At 50.1% G+C, this 19,860-nt stretch overlaps 1 protein-coding gene across 1 annotated transcript in view; it reads right to left on the bottom strand.

Annotated features, from left to right (window-relative positions):
* ARAF (A-Raf proto-oncogene, serine/threonine kinase) overlaps nucleotides 1–7,613 on the bottom strand; it is a 28,099-nt gene extending 20,486 nt beyond the window's left edge. The window contains exons 1-3 of the mRNA XM_056851517.1: nucleotides 7,570–7,613; nucleotides 2,003–2,229; nucleotides 1,030–1,136 (exon numbers count right to left, since the gene is read on the bottom strand). Coding sequence (XP_056707495.1) covers nucleotides 1,030–1,136; nucleotides 2,003–2,221 — 326 coding nt within the window. The 5' untranslated portion in view covers nucleotides 2,222–2,229; nucleotides 7,570–7,613. The remainder of the gene's footprint in view (nucleotides 1–1,029; nucleotides 1,137–2,002; nucleotides 2,230–7,569) is intronic.
* Nucleotides 7,614–19,860: the final 12,247 nt, after the last annotated feature.

Here is a 19,860-nt window from a genome sequence, read left to right on the forward strand (position 1 = left end):
TCTGGAGAAGAGAAGGTTAAGGGGTGACATGATAGCCATGTTTACATATTTGAAGGGATGCCATGTTAATGAGGGAACTAGCTTGTTCTCGGCTGCTCCAGAGACTAGGACACGGAGTAATGGACTTAAACTAAGAGAAAAGCAATTCCACCTAAACAGTAGGAAGAACTTTCTGACTGTGAGGGCGGTTTGACGGTGGAATGCGCTGCCTCGGAGGGTGGTGGAGTCCCCGTCTTCGGAGGTCTTTAAGCAGAGGCTGGATGGCCATCTGTCGGGAGCGCTTTGATTGTGGGATCCTGCATGGCAGGGGGTTGGACTGGATGGCCCTTGTGGTCTCTTCCAACCTTGTGTGATTTTGTGATGAAGTTTGTACACGAAAACAAGAACAAACCTGGGAATTTGTCTGCACCTGGTGATTCTTCACCTGATATACCTAGTACTTCAACTAGACAGGAATACTTCACCTAATGATTTCCCCATCTGATATTTCCAGTGGGTTCCAACTGGACAAGAATACATTAAGAAGGCTTCAGCATGCTAGCTATATGCACACTGAACAAAGAGTTTAAGACCTTGGTCCTTTTTTGATATCTTTACCTGATGTAAACCTGTGTTCCTGTTTGACTAAAGGCTGTATAACATTTTGTAAATAAACTGTGTATTTTTAATCAGTTCAACCATGTTAATACATTGCTGCAACCATCAACAGTCGATTGTTATTTGTAAACAATAAAACTACATATAGATCTATAGAAATTGTATTAAAAACTGGTATTCACATTAAGTATAACGGGTACCACATTAGGTTGTTTATCTTTGATAAGTCTGGCACCCATATTCCCCATTTTTAATTTGTCCTAACATGCAAGCTGCAGGCCAGCGCAGCCTCAATTTGCCTTGGGGCCTGCAGGGAAGGCAGAAGGGGTTTTTAACCCTTTGGCTTCCAAACTCTGTTTCATTATGCGAAACCGGCTCCTCCATTATGTGTGTTTTTAAAGGTCCCCCTTTTCCTTGGCTTGCATCACTCACCCGCCGCCAACTTTCCTGTAGACAACGCAGCAGTCCTGGTTTAGCCCACGCACCTTCAGGGCCTTGTCCAGAGAGCTGTAGACGGTCGTACCTGGTCGGATAGTCACCTAAGAGGAAGCAGGGAGGTAGCAGGAGGGGCAAGGAAGGAGTTGGCTTCCTGGCTGAACCGTCCTTCTATTTGACTCACACGGTCATGTGACTCTCTAGACTTGAGTCCCCCCCCCCTAAAAAAAAAAATCCTACATCTGGCTCAAATCTCAGGATGGCAGCATCCAGTTCTAAATTGTGGAACTCCCTGCCCCAGGAAGTGGTGATGGCTGCCAACTTGGAAGGCTTTAAGAGGGGAGTGGACGTGTTCATGGAAGAGAGGGCTATCCATGGCTACTAGTCCAAATGAGTACTAGTCATGATGCATACCTATTCTCTCCAGTCTCAGAGGAGCCTTAGGTGCTGTGGAAAGCAGACAGGATAATGCTGGTGCAGTCGATGAGTTTGTGGGCTTCCTAGAGGCCCCTGGTTGGCCCCTGTGTGAACAGGCTGCTGGACTTGATGGGCCTGGGTCTGATCCAGCAGTGGCTTTCCTTATGTTCTTATGTACAATCTCATACTTTGATTTGGGACCCTCTCAGAGTAACTCAGCCTTACTTCCCCTACCAGCCAAAGGGGAATCACAATAATGCAACAGACAGTTCTAGTAGGCATGCTCAGGGATAAGGTTGCCAACCTCCAGGTATTAGCTGGAGATCTCCTACTATTACAACTGAACTCCAGCTGATAGAGATCAGTTCACCTGGAGAAAATGGCAGCTTTGGCCATTAGACTCTATGGAATCAAAGTCCCTCTCCAAACCCTGCCCTCCTCAGGCTCCGCCCCAACAACCTACTGCCGGTGGCAAAGAGGAACCTGGCAACCCTACCCAGGGGACTACCTTTCTCATCGCTGGCCAAACAGACCAGGGCTTCTTGCCACTCACCACGGTTCGCTGCTGATTGGGAAGATCCACTTTGATGGTGCCCCGGCCCTCGGCCATGGCCCTCCCCCCGGGCCGTTTCCTCCAAGAGGCGCCCAGCATGGCAGTCAGGCTGCTTGCAAATGGCAGGAGCCCCCCGCTCTCTCCCCCTCTCGAAGAGCCGGGGTCCAGAGAGGGCGAGCCATTAGTGAGCGAGTCGGAAGAGTTCTGGTTGCGCCTCATCCGGCTCCCTGCGGGGAGAAAGAGAGAGAAAGGCGGCACGTGAAATGGTACGCAGGCTGCATCCCTTTATTGCAGTGTTTCCCAACCCGTTGATCGGGACCCACATGTGGGTCGCGCAGCCTCTGAAACTGGGTTGTGGGCCGGCCGGCCTCTTCCGTCGCTCTCTTTTGCGCTTTGGAAACCAAGACCTGACTCTGGAAACAGGATCTCCAGCGTTAGCTGGTATTTTTTCTTTACTGAGTATAAATGCTGTGGAAAAGGCAAATTCCATGCTGGCCATAATTAGACAAGGAACAGAGAACAAAACTGCTGCTATCATACCGCCCTTGTACAAATCTATGGTGAGACCACACTTGGAACACTGTGTACAGTTCTGGTCACCACTCCTAAAAAAGGATATTGCAGAGCTTGAGAAGGTACAGAAAAGAGCACCCAAAATGATCAGGGGGCTAGAGCAACTGCCCTACAAAGAGTGGTGAAAACGCTTAGGGCTGTTTAGCTTGGCAAGAAGGCGGTTAAGGGGAGACATGAACGAGGTCTATAAAATTATGTATGGTGTGGAGAGAGTGGAACAGGGAGAAGCTTTTCTCCCTCTCTCAGCTGGCTGACCTTTGGCTAGTCTCTTAGAGCTCTCTCAGCCCCACCTACCACACAGGGTGTCTATTGTGGGGAGGGGAAGGGAAGGAGATTGTCAGCCAGTTTGATTCTGCCTTAAGTGGTAGAGAAAGTCAGCAAATAAAAACCAACTTTTCTTCTTCTACCACATCTGCACAGCTTAGGATACTGAATAAGTCTGTAGAGGTCCTAAATATTGTACAACCCCCCCACGCAGGAAGCTGCCTTATACTGAATCAGACCACTGTTCCATCAGGGTCAGTATTGTCTACTCAGGCTGGCAGCAGCTCTCCAGGGTCTCAGGCTGAGGTCTTTCACATCACCTACTTGCCTGGCCCCTTTAACTGGAGATGCCAGGGATTGAACCTGGGACCATCTGCATGCCAAGCAGATGCTCTACCACTAAGCCATGGCCCCTCCCCAATATATCAAAGTCAGTATTGTCCACTCAGACCGGCAGCGGCTCTCCAGGGTCTCAGGCTGAGGTCTTTCACATCACCTGCTTGCCTAGTCCCTTTAACTGGAGATGCCGGGGATTGAACCTGGGACCTTCTACATGCCAAGCAGATGCTCTGTCACTGAGCCACAGCCCCTTCCTTACTGAATCAGACCCTCGGTCCATCAAAGTCAGTATTTTCTACTCAGACTGGCAGCAGCTCCCCAGGGTCTCAGGCGGAGTTCTTTCACACCTCCTGCTCCCTGGTCTTTTTAACTGGAGATGCCGGGGATTGAACCTGGGACCTTCTGCATGCCAAGCGGAGGCTCTTCCACTGAGCCACAGCCCCTCCCCTTGTCAGGACTTCAGCAGACAGGGGCGTGCAGCACACGGCTGCATCTCTCTGGCCTCGGGCCAGGCACGTTTCAAACACAGGCTTTGGTCCGGGGGAGGATTTGGGAGAGGGAAACCAGAAAGAAAAGGCACGTTGCGCTGTCAGCCAAGCAGGCAGCTGTTACAGCCTCCGGCTAACCCCGCTCCTCTTGGAACCCTGCCGGGTGCTGAGGACACAAACACCGCATTGGACTTCTCCATCTGGGATTGCGCACTGCTCGGGGGGGGGGGTCACCTGCATTAAGCTTTGACTGTTGCAAATCCCCCCCCCCCCGACAGTTGTGTTCCTACTGTGTACTGGCTCAAGGGGAAGGCGTAACAGAATCAGTCCTCCGTGCCCTGCTTGTTTGCTGTATGCTAAGGGTCGATCCCGAATCATAGAGTTGGGAGGGACCACCAGGGTCATCTAGTCCAACCCCCTGCACATTGCAGGAAATTCATAACTACCTCCCCCACACAACCCCAGTGACCCCTCCTCTATGCCCAGGAGATGGCCAAAGTGCCCTCCCTCTCATCATTTGTCTAAGGTCATAGAATCAGCATCGCTGACAGATGGCCATCTAGCCTCTTCTTAAAAACCTCCAGGGAAGGAGAGCTCACCACCTCCTGAGGAAGCCTGTTCCACTGAGGAACCGCTTGAACGGTTAGAAAATTCTTCCTAATGTCTAGATAGAAACTCTTTTAATTTCAACCCGTTGGTTCTGGTCCAACCTTCTGGGGCAACAGCAAACAACTCGGCACCCTCCTCTCTATGACAGCCCTTCAAGTACTTGAAGATGGTTATCGTATCCCCTCTCAGTCTTCTCCTCTCCAGGCTAAACATACCCAGCTCCTTCAACCTTTCCTCATAGGACTTGGTCTCCAGACCCCTCACCATCTTCGTTGCCCTCCTCTGGACCCGTTCCAGCTTGTCTACATCTTTTTTGTGTGTGTGTGTGAACAGGGAATGGTTACCCGCCAAAATTAAGGTGTCCCGTCTTATGACCGTACAGGACCCGATAAAAATTGAATTGGTGGCGAGATTCTTACAGCCTGCAATCAAAGAACGCGAACGCCTGTATATTAAATAAGGCCCTCTTAGGACCGCGAAATCAAGTAAGCCTTTTAAATGGATTCTAGTGCAAAACCGACGGGGGTTAGATGTACCTGGATATTATGAAGAAGTGAGCTGTGGTTCACGAAAGCTCATACCCTACCAGAAAATATTTTTGTTAGTCTTTAAGGTGCTACTGGACTCTTGCCCTTTTTGACTACTGCAAACAGACTAACACGGCTACCCACTCTGGATATTATGGTTTTACTGTAATTGTTTTGTATGCTTACTTCAAGCCCAATAAAGGCTTTTATTCATTCGTTCATTCATATTGGCTCAAAACCCTTCCTCTCTCCTCAACGGTGTCTCCAACACAGGGAGAGCAGTGCAGAAGGAACCCCCAATACGCACTCTTTGGAGATCTGCTAGCAGAAAATCACTGTGATGTCTGGAAAATGCCCTGCCAGTATATGACCACATGCTGTGGTGGGGGAAACGGCAAGCCCAAACCAATTTCTGGACGAGTCCTTGTCATTCCGCCCTGCTTAGCTTCCGCGATCTGACGAGATCCGGTGAGCCTGGGCCATCCAGGTCTGTCTGACATCGAGGAAATAATGAAACTCTGGGTTAACGGTAAAGACGTTGCGCTTAATACGCCGTTCCCCTATTTCAGGATAATGCTGGTGCAGTCGACTTGTTTGTGGCTTCCTAGAGGCCCTTGGCTGGCCACTGTGCCAACAGACTGCTGGACTTGATGGACTCTGGTCTGATCCAGCATGGCCTTTCTTATGTTCTCATGTCCAACGGCCCTCAACTCCGTTCTGCATCCGTGCAGTTATCAGAGGAAGTTCTCCCCACCTCTAGAGCCTCTGGACTCCAGACGCATCTAAACCCTTTGCATCAGCGGCTGTTTTGAACATGACGGGATTATGCTGTCAAGGCGCTCCCACAATAAACTGACGAGGGAGGGATGCCTGCAAGGAACCTTCTATTGAAAGAAATAAATTAGCACTTCCGTCACTCAGGAGCCGATTAATCATGGGTATCGGGAGCATCTCGCGGCTACATCCCAAGCGTGGAAACAGAAACGCCAAGGCAGGTTTGCTATCAGGAATGACAACTGTGGGAAAACACATGAAACAAGGGCACAGCAGCTGTCTCGGGGATGGAAGATGCGGTTTATTATAGGGATCCTTTGCTGAGTCTAAAAATACAGTGCAGCATAGCGGCTGATTCCATTTATTTAAAGCATTTATTAGCTGACTTTCTTCCTTACGGAGCTCAAGGTGGCTCATACAATGGAAATAAAATACATAAAAGAATTACACAAAGATACATAAAACCAAAAATTTTAAATCACAATGTAGGACTGCTTTAAACAACTGCAGTCCTAAATAAAACCATCTTCCGCTGCCTCCTGAAGATCTACGGTAAGGGGGCCAGGCACACCTCCTTCAGAAGGTCATTTCGTAATTGTAGGGCTGCCACTGAAAAGGCCCGGTCTTGTGTTCCCACCAAACAAGCTTCTTTGATTGATGGGATAGTCAACACATGAAGCTGCCTTACACCGAATCTGACCCTTGGTCCATCAAAGTCAGCACGGTCTACTCAGACCGGCAGCGGCTCTCCAGGGTCTCAGGCAGGGGTCTTTCACTTCACCTACTTGCCTGGTCCCTTTAACTGGAGATGCCGGGGACTGAACCCGGGACCTTCTGCATGCCGAGCAGATGCTCTACCACTGAGCCACAGCCCCTCCCCGATGGTCATCCCCCCATACACTTTGGGGCTTTGTTTTGGTTATGTTCAGCCAGCCAGATTCCAGAAAAAAAAACAGGGAAACACGCGGAAATGTGCAGGGAGAGCTGAGGGATAAAAAATACTTTCTCAGACGCCCTGGTGCATGAAAGCACATGCCTTCACACGTTGCCTAGCATTTAAGATGCAAGGCCTGGGCAGCCCAGGTTAGCTGGATTTTGCCGCACCACGGCTGCTAACCAGGGTCGGCCCTGGTTAGTACTTGGAGGAGAGACCACCAAGGAAATTCCAGGGTTGCCAAGCGGAGGCAGGCAATGGCAAACCGCTTCTCTTCACCTCTTGCCTCGAAAACCCTATGGGGTAGCCCCAAATCCGCTGCGATCTGACAGCAAAAATAAATAAATAAATAAACAAAGATGCACATGGGGGGGGTGAGCAGGGGCCGCTGCTAACCCAGGTATCTCCCCTCTCCAGCCCCCTACTGTAAACAGCATGTGCTCTAGGCCAGTATTCATTTCGGCCAGCTGCCCCTTGCAAGGGAAAGGAATCTGAGCCTTAGGTGGGGCGGGGGGGGGGGGGGGAGAGAAGGCGGTTCCTCTCCAGTGCTGCAACCTAAACCACAGCCCCAGGCCAATTCCGGGCCAGTTAGACACCATTCCCTGGGCAAAGGCCCTGCAGAGGAATGTTTCCATGGGGCTCTAACCACTACGCACACTCCCCCACTCCCCATAACCGCCTCTGCAAAGGCGACAGAAGCTGATAGTCCCAGGTTCACCTGCTCTGGTGCAAGGCACTCCGATCACCTAAGGGGGCCAGGGCCCGTGCATACCGTGCCTCCCCCCGAAAAGACACTGCACAGAAACAGTGGGGCAGGGTGTCAGGCTTGCCTCATTTGGGGGGGGGGGTGTAGGAAAGCATTGGGAAGGAGGAGGGGATCGGAGCCAAAGGGCTTGGAAAATCAAGGGGGAAACTAGGGGGGCTTTGGCAATCGAGGGGGGAGGCACGATCCAGCCCCCCCCTCCCGCATCCAGCCCCCAGACCCCGAGGGGTGGGGCTGGAAAGTACCAATGGAATGCAAGCGGGGGAAGGAAAAAAAAGGAACAGGAAACCCCCTACCTGTCACTGCGGGGCAGCCTCCATCTTGTACGAGCGTTCGAAAGGGGCGTGGCCCCCGGCGGCTGACGTCACTCGGAGGGGAAGGAAATTCCCTGCCGGGGAGGGGGGGGAAGAGAAAGGGCGTTAACTCCTTCGTTGCCAGAGCCGGGCGTGGCAAGGGGAGGAATCGCGACACACACCCCGGGGATCCAGTGCTGTGTTTCCTGGGGGATCCATTTGCATTCTCAGGCGTGGGCTGGGCTCAGGCCAGATGCACAGGACCGAGAGTTGGGTGGGGGGCAGCTGTGCCTCCCCCCCTCCCCATTTCCGCATTATTGGTCGCCAGTCGTAAACGACGTTCATTCATTCGTCCATTCATTCATTTCCATTCATTCATTCATTCATCTCCATTCGTTCATCCATCCATTCATTCCAAATACGCAGGTGTGATTTTCCCGAGTGCGCCGCCAGCCCCGGAGGAAAAGGGTTCCTCTGGCTTGAGTTCGAATCCATGTTCAAGGCACGAAGCTGGCCTTAGACCAATAAGAACCTAAGAAAGGCCCTGCTGGATCAGGCCCGGGCCCATCAAGTCCAGCAGTCCGTTCACAACATGGCCAACCAGGGGCCTCTAAGAAGCCCACAATAATCTATATTGAAATTGAATGTGACTTAATAAGAAAATTAAAATAATAATAATAAAAAAATAATCTCTAACAAGATACGAGAAGCCGTTCTTTCTGTATTCTCGGGCCTCCCAGGGCGATCCAGAGCGTTTAGTCTTTCTAATACGCTCTCGGACAAGGATATGGAGATAACTTTTAAAGTGGCCAAATTTGGGTGGCAAGCTATGAGGATCAGGCGTGCATGGGTCGAGCTTAATGGTCGAGCGATTTTAGATTTATATTTATGCTAACTCCAATTATATAATATTTTTAAAATTATGCGCTTAACGGCTTTTATGAGTGAGAGATTGTAAGAAATTATAGGGGCTTGCACTTGATACTCTTTTATATGTATTATGTTATGTATGTATATCTGGTATGTTTTTATGCTGGTCTTGGACCGTATTAAACTTTTTTCAATTTCAATTTCAAGAAGCCCACAAACAAGACAACTGCAGCAGCACCATCCTGCCTGCGTTCCACAGCACCTAATACAAGAGGCATGCCCCTCTGATCCTGGAGAGAATAGGTAGGCATCATGACTAGTAGCCATTTTGACCAGTAGCCATGGACAGCCCTCTCCTCCATGAACATGTCCACTCCCCTCTTCAAGCCTTCCAAATTGGCAGCCATCACCACATCCTGGGGCAGGGAGTTCCTCAATTAAACAATAAGCCTAGCCTACTTTGCAGGGTTGTTGAGAAGGATAAAACAAGGGGGCAGGGAGGGGGATCTACACACGCTACTTTGAGATCCCTGGAGAATAAGGTTGCCAGCTCTAGGTTGGGAAATACCTGGAGGTTTTTGGGGTCGAGCCTGAGGAGGGTGGGGTTTGGGGAGGGGAGGGACTTCAATGCCATAGAGTCCTATTGTCAAAGCGGCCATTTTCTCCAGTGGAGCTGATCTCTATCGGTTGTAATCATTCAGTTGAAATAGCAGATCTCCAGCTAGTACCTGGAGGTTGGCAACCCTACTGGAGAAACAGCCAGATAGAAAAGCAATAATAAATCTCTCCAAACTATGGTTTTCTGAAGGAGCGTATGCTTTCGGATCCCACAAGAAGAGCACCAGCATACTCTTTCCCAGCCTGCTGCAAGCCTGTAACACCCACAAACCCATACAACATCTCTTGCCGTACCTACAGTACAGCCCTAAAGAAAGTCTATGTTATTTAAATTATATTAAATTATATACATGTAGGGTTGCCAGACTCCAGGTACTAGCTGGAGATCTCCTGGGATTCCAACTGATCTCCAGCTGATAGAGATCAGTTCCCCTGGAGAAAATGGCTGCGTTGGAAGGTGGATTCTATGGCATTCTACCCTATTGATGCCCCTCCCCTGCCCAAACCCTGCCTTCATCAGGCTCCGCCCCAAATATCTCCAGGTATTTCCCAACCCAGAGCTGGAAACCCTATATACAGACGCCATAAATTGGCCTTGCAACCCTCTGTAGTCCCACCTAGATCCTGGGCCCCAGCCAGCGTGGCAGAGTGGTTAAGAGTGGTGGTTTGGATCGGTGGATTCTGATCTGGAGAACCGGGTTTGATTCCCGTCTCCTCCACATGAGTGGCGGAGGCTAATCTGGTGAACTGGTGAACTCCTACACACGAAGCCAGCTGGGTGACCTTGGGATAGTCACAGCTGTCTATACTTCCCTTTCTCTAGACCTCTGAACACAGAAAACTAGGGAAACAGACAGCAAGCTCCCCTGCTGGGTTTCATGGTCAATGTGGAACACCATTCTGACAAGTGAGCCCGGTCTGCAATAAGCCCCCTTAACTCTTTAACTCGGTTTACCTCCTCATCTGCTGCCTGTGACCTACATTAGCATGATGTACTGAGAGCCAGCGTGGTATAGTGGTTAACAGTGGCGGACTCTAATCTGGAGAACCAGGTATGATTTCCCGCTCCTCCACATGAGCGGCGGACTCTAATCTGGAGAACTGGATTGGTTTCCCCACTCCTCCACAAGAAGCCTGCTGGGTGACCTTGGGCTAGTCACAGTTCTCTTCGAGCTCTTTCAGCTTCACCTACCTCACAAGGTGTCTGTTGTGGGGAGGGGAATGGAAGGTGATTGTAAGCTGGTTTGAGTCTCCTTGAAGGTAGAGAAAAGCAGGGTCTAAAAACCAACTCCTCCTCTTCTTCTTCATTTAGGTGGAGCGGCAGTGCCTTGGCCAAGGTTAAGGTTGCCAACCTCCAGGTGGGATCTCCAGACTAAAGAGATCCGTTCCCCTGAAGAAAACAACAACTTTCTAGGTGATGTCCCTTCCCAACCCCCCCCCCCACCTCCACTGGCACTGCCCCTAAATCTCTAGGTATTGCCCAGGCTGGAGTTGGCAACCTTAGCCAAGATCCCTTCCAGGAGCTTCCTAAATCTCCAAAATAGGATTGCCAGTTCTGGGTTGGGAAATTCTTAGTGATTTGTGGGTGGAGCCTGGGAAGGGAAGGGACCTCAGCAGGGTATAACCCCATACAGTCTACCCTCCAAAGCGGGCATTTTCCTCCAAGGGAACTGATCCGTGTCATGTGGAGATCAGCCGTAATTCCAGGAGGTCTCCAGGCCCCTCCTGGAGGTTGGCAACCCCACCACAGAACATGAAATGCTTCTGGCATGGTGGGGGTTGGACATTGGGGTGGAGGGAAGCTCCCCTACCAGAGTAGCCAATCTGAAAGGGACCAAATGGCCCGCTGGCCTGATAATTGCCTCCTCAGGCAGCAGCTGCAGCCATTCATGCATGCAATCCAGGCCGCAGGGGATTCGCCGCGTTCCTGCACGCTGCTAGAAAATGTCACCGGCTGCAGAGGAAAATGGCTCCGGGTCTGCTATTGTTAGAAGCCAGGCCAGGAATGTTAAAAGATATCATATCAACCGTTGTACGATAGAGAAACTCGTCATGGCCCAGTGCCTTGGAAGAGTAAATCGAAACGGATAGCAAACCGGGCTGTTCCGGCTCCTCGGCCAGAATGACCATGTTGGCATAAGGAACGCTTGGCAGGATCGGACCAAAGTCCAATTAGGTCAGCGACCTGTTTCCGACAGGGTCAGTCGGAGCAGGCTAGGAAACTCCCAAGTAGGCCAATAAACGTGATGCTCTTTCTGTTTTGTTTGCCCCCCACCAAGGCAGACTCCGCCTATACATCTAAATAAAATATACTCCCGACAGCAGGGATGTTTGCAAACCTTAAAAGCATGGATTTATCAAATGCTAAAATTTCATGTTATGTGCATCCGCATGTAACAAAACCCTGGTCTGCCCGCTGTTTCGGGTCAGGCAGCCTACCTCACAAGGTGTCTGTTGTGGGGAGGGGAAGGGAAGGTGATTGTAAGCCGCTTTGAGACTCCCTTTGAGAGCCAGCGTGGTGTAGTAGTTAAGAGCAGTGGTTTGGAGCGGTGGGCTCTGGTCCGGAGAACCGGGGTTGATTCTCCACTCCTCCACGAGTGGCAGACGCTAATCTGGTGAACTGGATTTGTTTCCCCACTCCTACACATAAAGCCAGCTGGGTAACCTTGAACAAGTTACAGTTCTGTTAGAGGTCTCTCTGCCCCACCTACTTCACAGGGTGTCTGTTGTGGGGACTGCAAGGGAAGGGGATTGTAAGCCGGTTTGAGTCTTCCTTAAGTGGTAGAGAAAGCCGGCATATAAAAACCAACTCTTCTTCTTCCATCTGCTAGTTGCCTATGTGGTGCTGAGACTGCAATCCTTATTAGGAAGCAACAGCCTGATCCCATGCACATTTACTTAGAAGTAAGTTTCCCTGAGTTCAATGGGACTTACTCCCAAGGAAGTGTACATTGGATCACAGCTTGAGAGCCAGTGTGGTTTGGTGGCAGAGAGTGCCATGCTAGCATCTGGGAGACCCAGGTTCAGAACCCCGCTCGTGCCATGAAAACTCGCTGGGTGACCTTGGGCCAGTCACACACTCTCAGCCTAACCTCTACCTCACAGGGTTGTTGTGAGGACAAAATAGAGAACAATGGAAGCCACTTTGGAGCCCCCATTGGGAAAATGGTGGGGTACAAATGAATCAATCAATCAATCAAATAAATGTCATTGATTCCTAAGTAAGTAACACGGGGGCTGCAAGAATTTTTTTTTTGCAAGTGCCCCCCATCCTCATGTAATGGTCAAATCAGAAACCTCAATTAAATGATGAGAGAAGGGGAAAAAATATATTTGCCTGATTTTCTAGCAGATATGGCATCATAGAATCATAGAGTTGGAAAGGGTCATAAAGGCCATCTAGTCCAACCCCCTGCTCATTGCAGGATCAGCCTAGAGCATCCCTGACAAGTGTCTGTCCAGCCACTGCTTGAAGACTGCCAGTGAAGGGGAGCTCACCACCTCCCTAGATAGCTGATTCCACTGTAAAACAACTCTTACTGTAAAAATTTTGTCCTAATATCCAGCCAGTACATTTCCACCCATAATTTTAAGCCATTATTGCGAGTCACATCCTCTGCTGCCGACAGGAACAGCTCCCTACCCCCCTCTAAGCGACAGCCCTTCAAATACTTAAAGAGAGCAATCCTGTCCCCCCTCAACCTCCTCTTCTCTAGAGTGAACATTCCCAACTCCCTCAGCCTTTCCTCGTAGGGCTTGGTCTCCAGGCCCCCGATCATCCTCGTCGCTCTCCTCTGCACCCGCTCCATTCTGTCCACATCCTTTTTGAAAACACAGGAGAGCCTCCTACCACTGGGGAAGACTGCCCCCTCTACAGTTCATATGCCCTAAACTATCTTTGAAGGGGATTGTCCCTTTTACTCACAGGCCAGCAAAGTCCAGGGAGAGCCTTTAATGGCCATCAGCTGTGCTCCTTTGCCTTTGATTGACACCTGCCCAAGGGAAGTATAAAAGGTTCCCAGTGTACCGCACAGGTATTCTTTTTTTTTTCCCCATAGGAAGGGGGAAGAGGTCTTGCTACAGAGGACTCTGCAGGTGGTGAGTGGTTTAAGGCTGCTTTGGGAGGGGGGTTAGTGGTTTCAGTAGGAGCATGCCTAATATATTAGGTGATGCGGAGCACAGGCAGGATGGTGCTGCTGGAGTCGTCTTGCTTGTGGGCTTCCTAGAGGCACCTAGTTGGCCACTGTGGGAACAGACTGCGGGACCGGATGGGCCTTGGTCTGATCCAGCAGGGCCTTTCCTTATGTTCTTAAGAGATGGGGAGGGCAAACTTGAACTCCCTTCAATTCCTTGCTCCTTGGACATTCTATACAATCTTCTAAATGAAAAGGGAGTGCCAGGGCGCCTTTTGGGGGGTTGAACCCTTCGCTGGTCTGGAGAGTCCTTCGCCTTCTTCAACTGGCCTCGCTCCGTAGCTTGGTGCTACGAAGAACTTTAAGCTCTTATCCCTCCCACTCATAAAAAGGTCTCTTCTCTTTTAGCTTACTTGTGTTTGGCTGTGACCGCTGCAGAACCTCTCAAAATGGTAAGTTACGCAGATAATTTCAGATTCAGAATGCTAAACAAAGCTTGATGTGGGGAATGGTTAGCGCTACGAGGAGAACTTGCAATCTGTTGATAATGTCCATGGGTAAAGGGTCACGCTAGAAATGCAAGAAACTAGTCTGGTGAATCTGTATTGAACTTGCAGGTAATTTCCAGAGCCTGAAATAGGTTTGCCAGGTTCCTCTTCGCCACCGGAGGGAGGGTTTTGGGATGGAGCCTGAGGAGGGCGAGGTTTGGGGAGGGGAGGGACTTCAATGCTATGGAGTCCAATTGCCAAAGCAGCCATTTTCTCCAGGTGAACTGATCTCTATCGGCTGGAGATCAGTTGTAATAGTAGGAGATCTCCAGTTAGAACCTGGAGGTTGGCAACCCTAGACTGAAAGCAGAGTTGAGAGTGAAAAGGGTGAGTTGTGGAATTGGGGTGGGGTGGGAAACTAGTGAGTGTTCTCAAGAAGTGAGACCGGTGACCCCTGAATTGTGGTTGCCAACCTCCAGGTACTAGCTGGAGATCTGCTATTACAACTGATCTCCAGCCGATAGAGGACCATTGGACTCTATGGCATTGAAGTCCTTCCTCTTCTCAAACCCTGCCCTCCTCAGGCTCCACCCCAAAAAACTCCCACCAGTGGCGAAGAGGGACCTGGCGACCCTTCCAATAAATAATGCCTCTCTACAGAGCAAGATTTGAGCCTAGAAGCACCTTAGATTTCCAGGGTATAAGCTGATGAAGGAAACTTTGACTTTCAAACTCTTATACCCTGGAAATATTGTTGGTCTCTAAGGTAACACTAGACTCAGTTCTCCCTCTTGTATTGCAGACCAGGCAGCCCTACTATTTGCCCCCCTTCAGCTGGTCTGCTTCCGGGCAGCAGACAGCCCCTTTAATTGGTAGGTGATTGCCCCCCCCCCAATTACCCGGTATCTGGCAACTCTACCTGGAGTTCAGTTGTAATTCCAGGAGATCTCCAGTCACCACCTGGAGATTGGCAACCCTACATCTACCCCATGTAATAACCTTTATTAAAACCGTCAGCTTTTGAGAGTCCAAGCTCTTTATTAGATAACAAGCTCTCCTCATTAGATTGGGGAGGGGCTGTGGCTCAGTGGTAGAGCATCTGCTTGGTATGCAGAAGGTCCAAGTTCAATCCCCGGTATGTCCAGTTAAAGGGACTAGGCAAGTAGGTGAGGTGAAAGACCTCTGCCTGAGACCCTGGAGAGCCATGGAGAGGGGCTGTGGCTCAGTGGTAGAGCATCTGCTTGGCATGCAGACGGTCCCAAGTTCAATCCCCGGTATGTCCAGTTAAAGGGACTAGGCAAGTAGGTGAGGTGAAAGACCTCTGCCTGAGACCCTGGAGAGCCATGGAGAGGGGCTGTGGCTCAGTAGTAGAGCATCTGCTTGGCAAGCAGAAGATCCCAGGCTCAATCCCCGGCATCTCCAGTTAAAGGGACCAGGCAAGTAGGTGGTGTGAAAGACCTCAGCCTGAGACGTTGGGGAGCTGCTGCGGGTCTGAGTAGACATGCGGACTTTCTTGGACCAAAGGTCTGATTCAGTATAAGGCAGCTTCATGTGTTCAAAGGTAGTGGGCCATGCCACGGACTGCAGAATTCCCAAAACGTGGCTCTTCGGGTTCCCTGCTCTGAGCTCCCCTTTGTTCCCTTCTCAGATTTATGGCCAGGCCGTCGTTGAAGGCCTGGGCCAGCTTGAAGCCTATACTGAAGAGACGGAAGGTGTGGCTTTCCTGATGGACAATGGCATGTTTTGGAATTCTGTGGACGAGGACACGCCGGGCTCTATCCAGCCTGCGGCTGAGAAGGCCGCCTCGAGCAAATTCTTCGCCACTGCAACGCGGATGGGGAGAGTAGCCCTGAGAGACTGCAGAGGCTTGTACCTTGCCGCGATGTGTCTGACTCTGGGTGGTTACCAGTACAACTACCCGTTACGTCCTCTGCACAGGAAACCGCAGGTCACTTCGGAGTTCCTCGTCTTCCACAAAGGCAATAAGGTCGCTTTCCAGGCCTACAATGGCTGCTTCTTGAGAGGAGGTTACGCACTGGAAGCTTCCAGCACCATTGCGGATTCCAGCTGCTTGTTCCGGCCCCTGATTGGAGACCTCGTTGCCCCGGACTTTGAGGTGGTCAGCGTGGCCGTAGATGACCTCTCGAAGCTGAAATGCAAACGGCGCGTCTTGAAGAAGGAAAAGTATATTAATCGTAGCGAGGAACCGGAGTCTCACCGGTTCGCCTTCACCTGGACAGAAGAAGTGGTTCAGATAACCGTCTGGACCCACCAGTGGGGGCTCGGCTTGGTCACCACGGCTGAGTTCGAAATCCTGGACACGAAGGCCACCCTGAAATACAACGAGGATAATGACAAGGTGGTCTCTGTGATAAAGACCATTCACGAGACGCTCTCGGAAGAGGTGGAGCTGCCTCCTAGGTCCAAGGCCACCGCCCGCGTCGTGGTCTACAAGCAAGAGAGCGCTATTGTCTCCTTCAAGGCCAGGATTCGGAAGCGGAGACCTGACGGCTCTATGCAGGCCTTCGTTGAGCCCGGGGCCTGGAGGGGGATGATCTATCACGGTCTCAAGCTGGAAGTCAAGGTAACACCCCTTGGGATCTCGTGTCCAACCATGTGAGACAGTGGCCGTCTGCTTTCAGGGGGACCAAAACTGATTTTTTTTTTAATGCAGGAGTGGAGATCACATCTCATACTCTCGTCAAGAGAAAATCAAATAAAAGTTGTAACCCTTTTTTGAAAATCCCTTGATTCTGCTGTGTGTATAGAAGAGAAGCTGGGCTTTTGTTTTGTTTTTCCAGTTTGGAGTAGGGTTGGCAGTTCAGGGTTAGGAAATACCTGGAGGTCTTTGGGGGCGGAGCCTGAGGAGGGCGGGGTTTGGGGAGGGGTGGGACTTCAACGCCATAGACTCCAATAGCCGAAGCGGCCATTTTCTCCAGGTTAACCGACTTCTTTCGTCTGGAGATCAGTTGTAATAGCAGGAGACCTCCAGCTAGTACCTGGGGGTTGGCAACCCTAGTTTCGAGGAGGAAAGAGTAGTAAGGTCCAAAGAGCCAGCATGGTGTAGTGGTTAAGAGCGGTGGTTTGGAGCGGTGGAATCTGATCTGGAGAACCGGGTTTGATTCCCCCACTCCTCCACTTGAGTGGCGGAGGCTAATCTGGTGAACTGGATTTGTTTCCCCCGCCCCTACACATGAAGCCAGCTGGGTGACCTTGGGCCAGTCACAGTTCTCTCAGGCCCACCTACCTCACAGGGTCTCTGTTGTGGGGAGGGGAAGGCAGGTGATCGTAAGCCAGTCTGGTTCTTCCTTAAGTGGTAGAGAAAGGCATATAAAAACCAACTCTTCTTCTTCTTCATGTTCACATGGCAAGCACTTTTTAACAGGCGGGCATTGTGGGTAGGGTTGCCAGCTCTGGTTTGGGAAATACCTGGAGGTTTTGGGGGTGGAGAACATCTCAAAATGGTAAGCCGTGCAGCCACCACCTGGAGGTTAGCAAATACAAAATATCAGAAAAACAAGCATTCAATAAATGCAAAGTCTTCAATTTAGGCATATAGTTAACATGCATAATATTGCACAGACAATGATTGTATAATTGTATGTTAACTATATGCCTAAATTGAAGACTTTGCATTTATTGAATGCTTGTTTTTCTGATATTTTGTATTTGCTAACTAACTGTATAGCAGGCTAACCTTTATTTACCACCACCTGGAGGTTGGCAACCCTAATGATGTGTTTAGAATTGCCCGTAGGCCAAATGATTACCTAAGCCAATTCACGGCTGCCCTGCCACTTGCTGGTACCGGGTGAGCAGAGGCTGAGAGTCCAAACCTGAGGCAAGAAGGCTGGGAGGAGGGTTGCCAGGTCCCTCTTCGCCACCGGCGGGATGTTTTTGGGGAGGGGAGGGACTTTGATGCTTTAGAGTCCAATTGCCAAAGTGGGACATTTTCTCCAGGTGAACTGATCTCTATTAGCTGGAGATCAGACGTCATAGCAGATCTGCTAGTACCTCGAGGTTGGGAGCCCTAGCTGGGAGGATGGTGAAAATTGGAGGGATTCACATTTCCCTGGTTGTAAGCTATATCAGAAGGACATACTGGATGTGGTGGCTCTATTGGGGAGGGTGTGGTCCAGCGAAATAACAAATGGATGTAGAGACAACCCACCAAATTGTTAAGGCTAGAGATACCTGGCCCAACAACGGATTTCACTTTGGGGAAATACTGCTACCTGCCTGACCCAAGTAAAGAGTGATTTTAAAACAGACAAAGGAACAAAGAAGGAGACCAGTAGGGGTTTTCATTCGATAAAACCTTAACCCCCCTTCCCCACAAAAGCTGAAAAATACAGGCATTTTTCTGCTTCTTTTCCGGCAGGGGGAAAATGGCTTTTTAAACTGTAGCCAGTAATCTTGATCCCCCAAAAGGAGAAAATTTGGCTTTTTTCCGGGATGGTTTTGGGCATATGCCAACCCTATTCATAACTCTTCCTGTCACATGACTCTGGTATAATGTGGCCTTCTATCACTGGCTTGCAGCTCCCTTGGTCCCATGTTTAGTCCTGGGTCTGGACAGGTTGAAGACTACTGGTTTAGCACATTTTTCCTTTCCCAAGCAGAGGGGTGTTCTTCCAATATGCCTCTTCCCAATAAGCAGGAAGAAAACAACCGAAAACTGAGTTTTGTCAATCTGAGAGTGAAAACGCATGGTCGATTTATCCTCCTTTAATCCCTGTTTCAACCAGGATTCAGCCTGGATCGAACTCATGCGTTTTGCCTAATGTGCGTTCGATCCTGGCTAAAACAGGGATTAAAGGAGGATAAAGGAGGATAAAGCAACCATGCGTTTTCACCCTGAGTGTGTATGTGTGAGAGAGGGTTATTCTGCATTCTCATTTTCTTCCTTCGTGTGGCCCTATTGCTTTTCTTTTTCTTTGCTGCACGTGTTTTGCTTTCTGTAGTGGTCGCTTGGATATTACATGGCTGTATCTCTGACTTATTTCCCTACACTAAAACCGCTGGAAGTATGCCGAAGATGTAGCGATGTAATAGTGAAGCGACCACTAGAGGGAGCAAAACACATGTGGAAAAGAACACTCCCTCACCCAAGCAATCGGGGCACACAAGGGACAAAGGAGTGTGGAAAGACCCAAAGGCTGTGTGACCACATAGAGTTGTGCAGATGATAGTGGGATGATTGTGCGCAACATCAGTGGGAGAAAATTCTGGCTCTGTCACACCATGTTTGAGTCTCAAAGACTGTGGTCTTCAAGAAAAACCAGCATGAGCAAAATCGGCACAATTTTGCATAATCGCATGTTTGGTTCATAAATAAATCGAAAAGATTTCTACTTGATGAAAAGGGTTCATGTAAAGACAACGTTCCTGGAATGCTTGGCTTTTGCATAGCTGTCAAACCAGCTCCAGTACAAAACAGAATTTGTATACAACAGTGCAGCTGAAAGTCAAATGCGTTCTGAGTTTGGGGTGCTTTTAGGGTTGCCAGCTCTGGGTTGGGAAATACCTAAAGGTTTTAGGGGTGGAGCCACAGGAGGGTGGGGTTTTGGGGAGGGGTGGGACCTCAGCAGGGTATAACACTGTAGAGTCCACCCTCCAAAGCAGCCATTTTCTCCAGGGGAACTGATCTTGGTCATCTGGAGACCAATTATAGCAGGAGATCTCCAGGTGCTACCTGGGGGCTGGCAACTCTAGGTACTTTCCACATGGGGAAGAGTTTGTGTGGCTTCCTCGTTGCTGTTGTGGCTGCCAGTACAGCTGAAATATACATGAACACATGAAGCTGCCTTCTACTGAATCAGGCCCTCGGTCCATCAAAGTCAGTGTTGTCTACTCAGACCGGCAGCAGCTCTCCAGAGTCTCAGGCTGAGGTCTTTCACCTCACCTACTTGCCTGGTCCCTTTAACTGGAGATGCCAGGGATTGAACCTGGGACCTTCTGCATGCCAAGCAGATGCTCTACCACTGAGCCATGGCCCCTCTCCAGGGTCTCAGGCTGAGGTCTTTCCCTTCACCTACTAGCCTGGTCCCTTTAACTGGAGATGCTGGGGATTGAACCTATGACCTTCTGCATGCCAAGCAGATGCTCTACCACTGAGCCATGGCCCCTCTCCAGGGTCTCAGGCTGAGGTCTTTCCCTTCACCTACTTGCCTAGTCCCTTTAAC

This window comes from Euleptes europaea, chromosome 1 (genome assembly GCF_029931775.1).
Source record: "Euleptes europaea isolate rEulEur1 chromosome 1, rEulEur1.hap1, whole genome shotgun sequence".
Lineage (NCBI taxonomy): Eukaryota > Metazoa > Chordata > Lepidosauria > Squamata > Sphaerodactylidae > Euleptes > Euleptes europaea.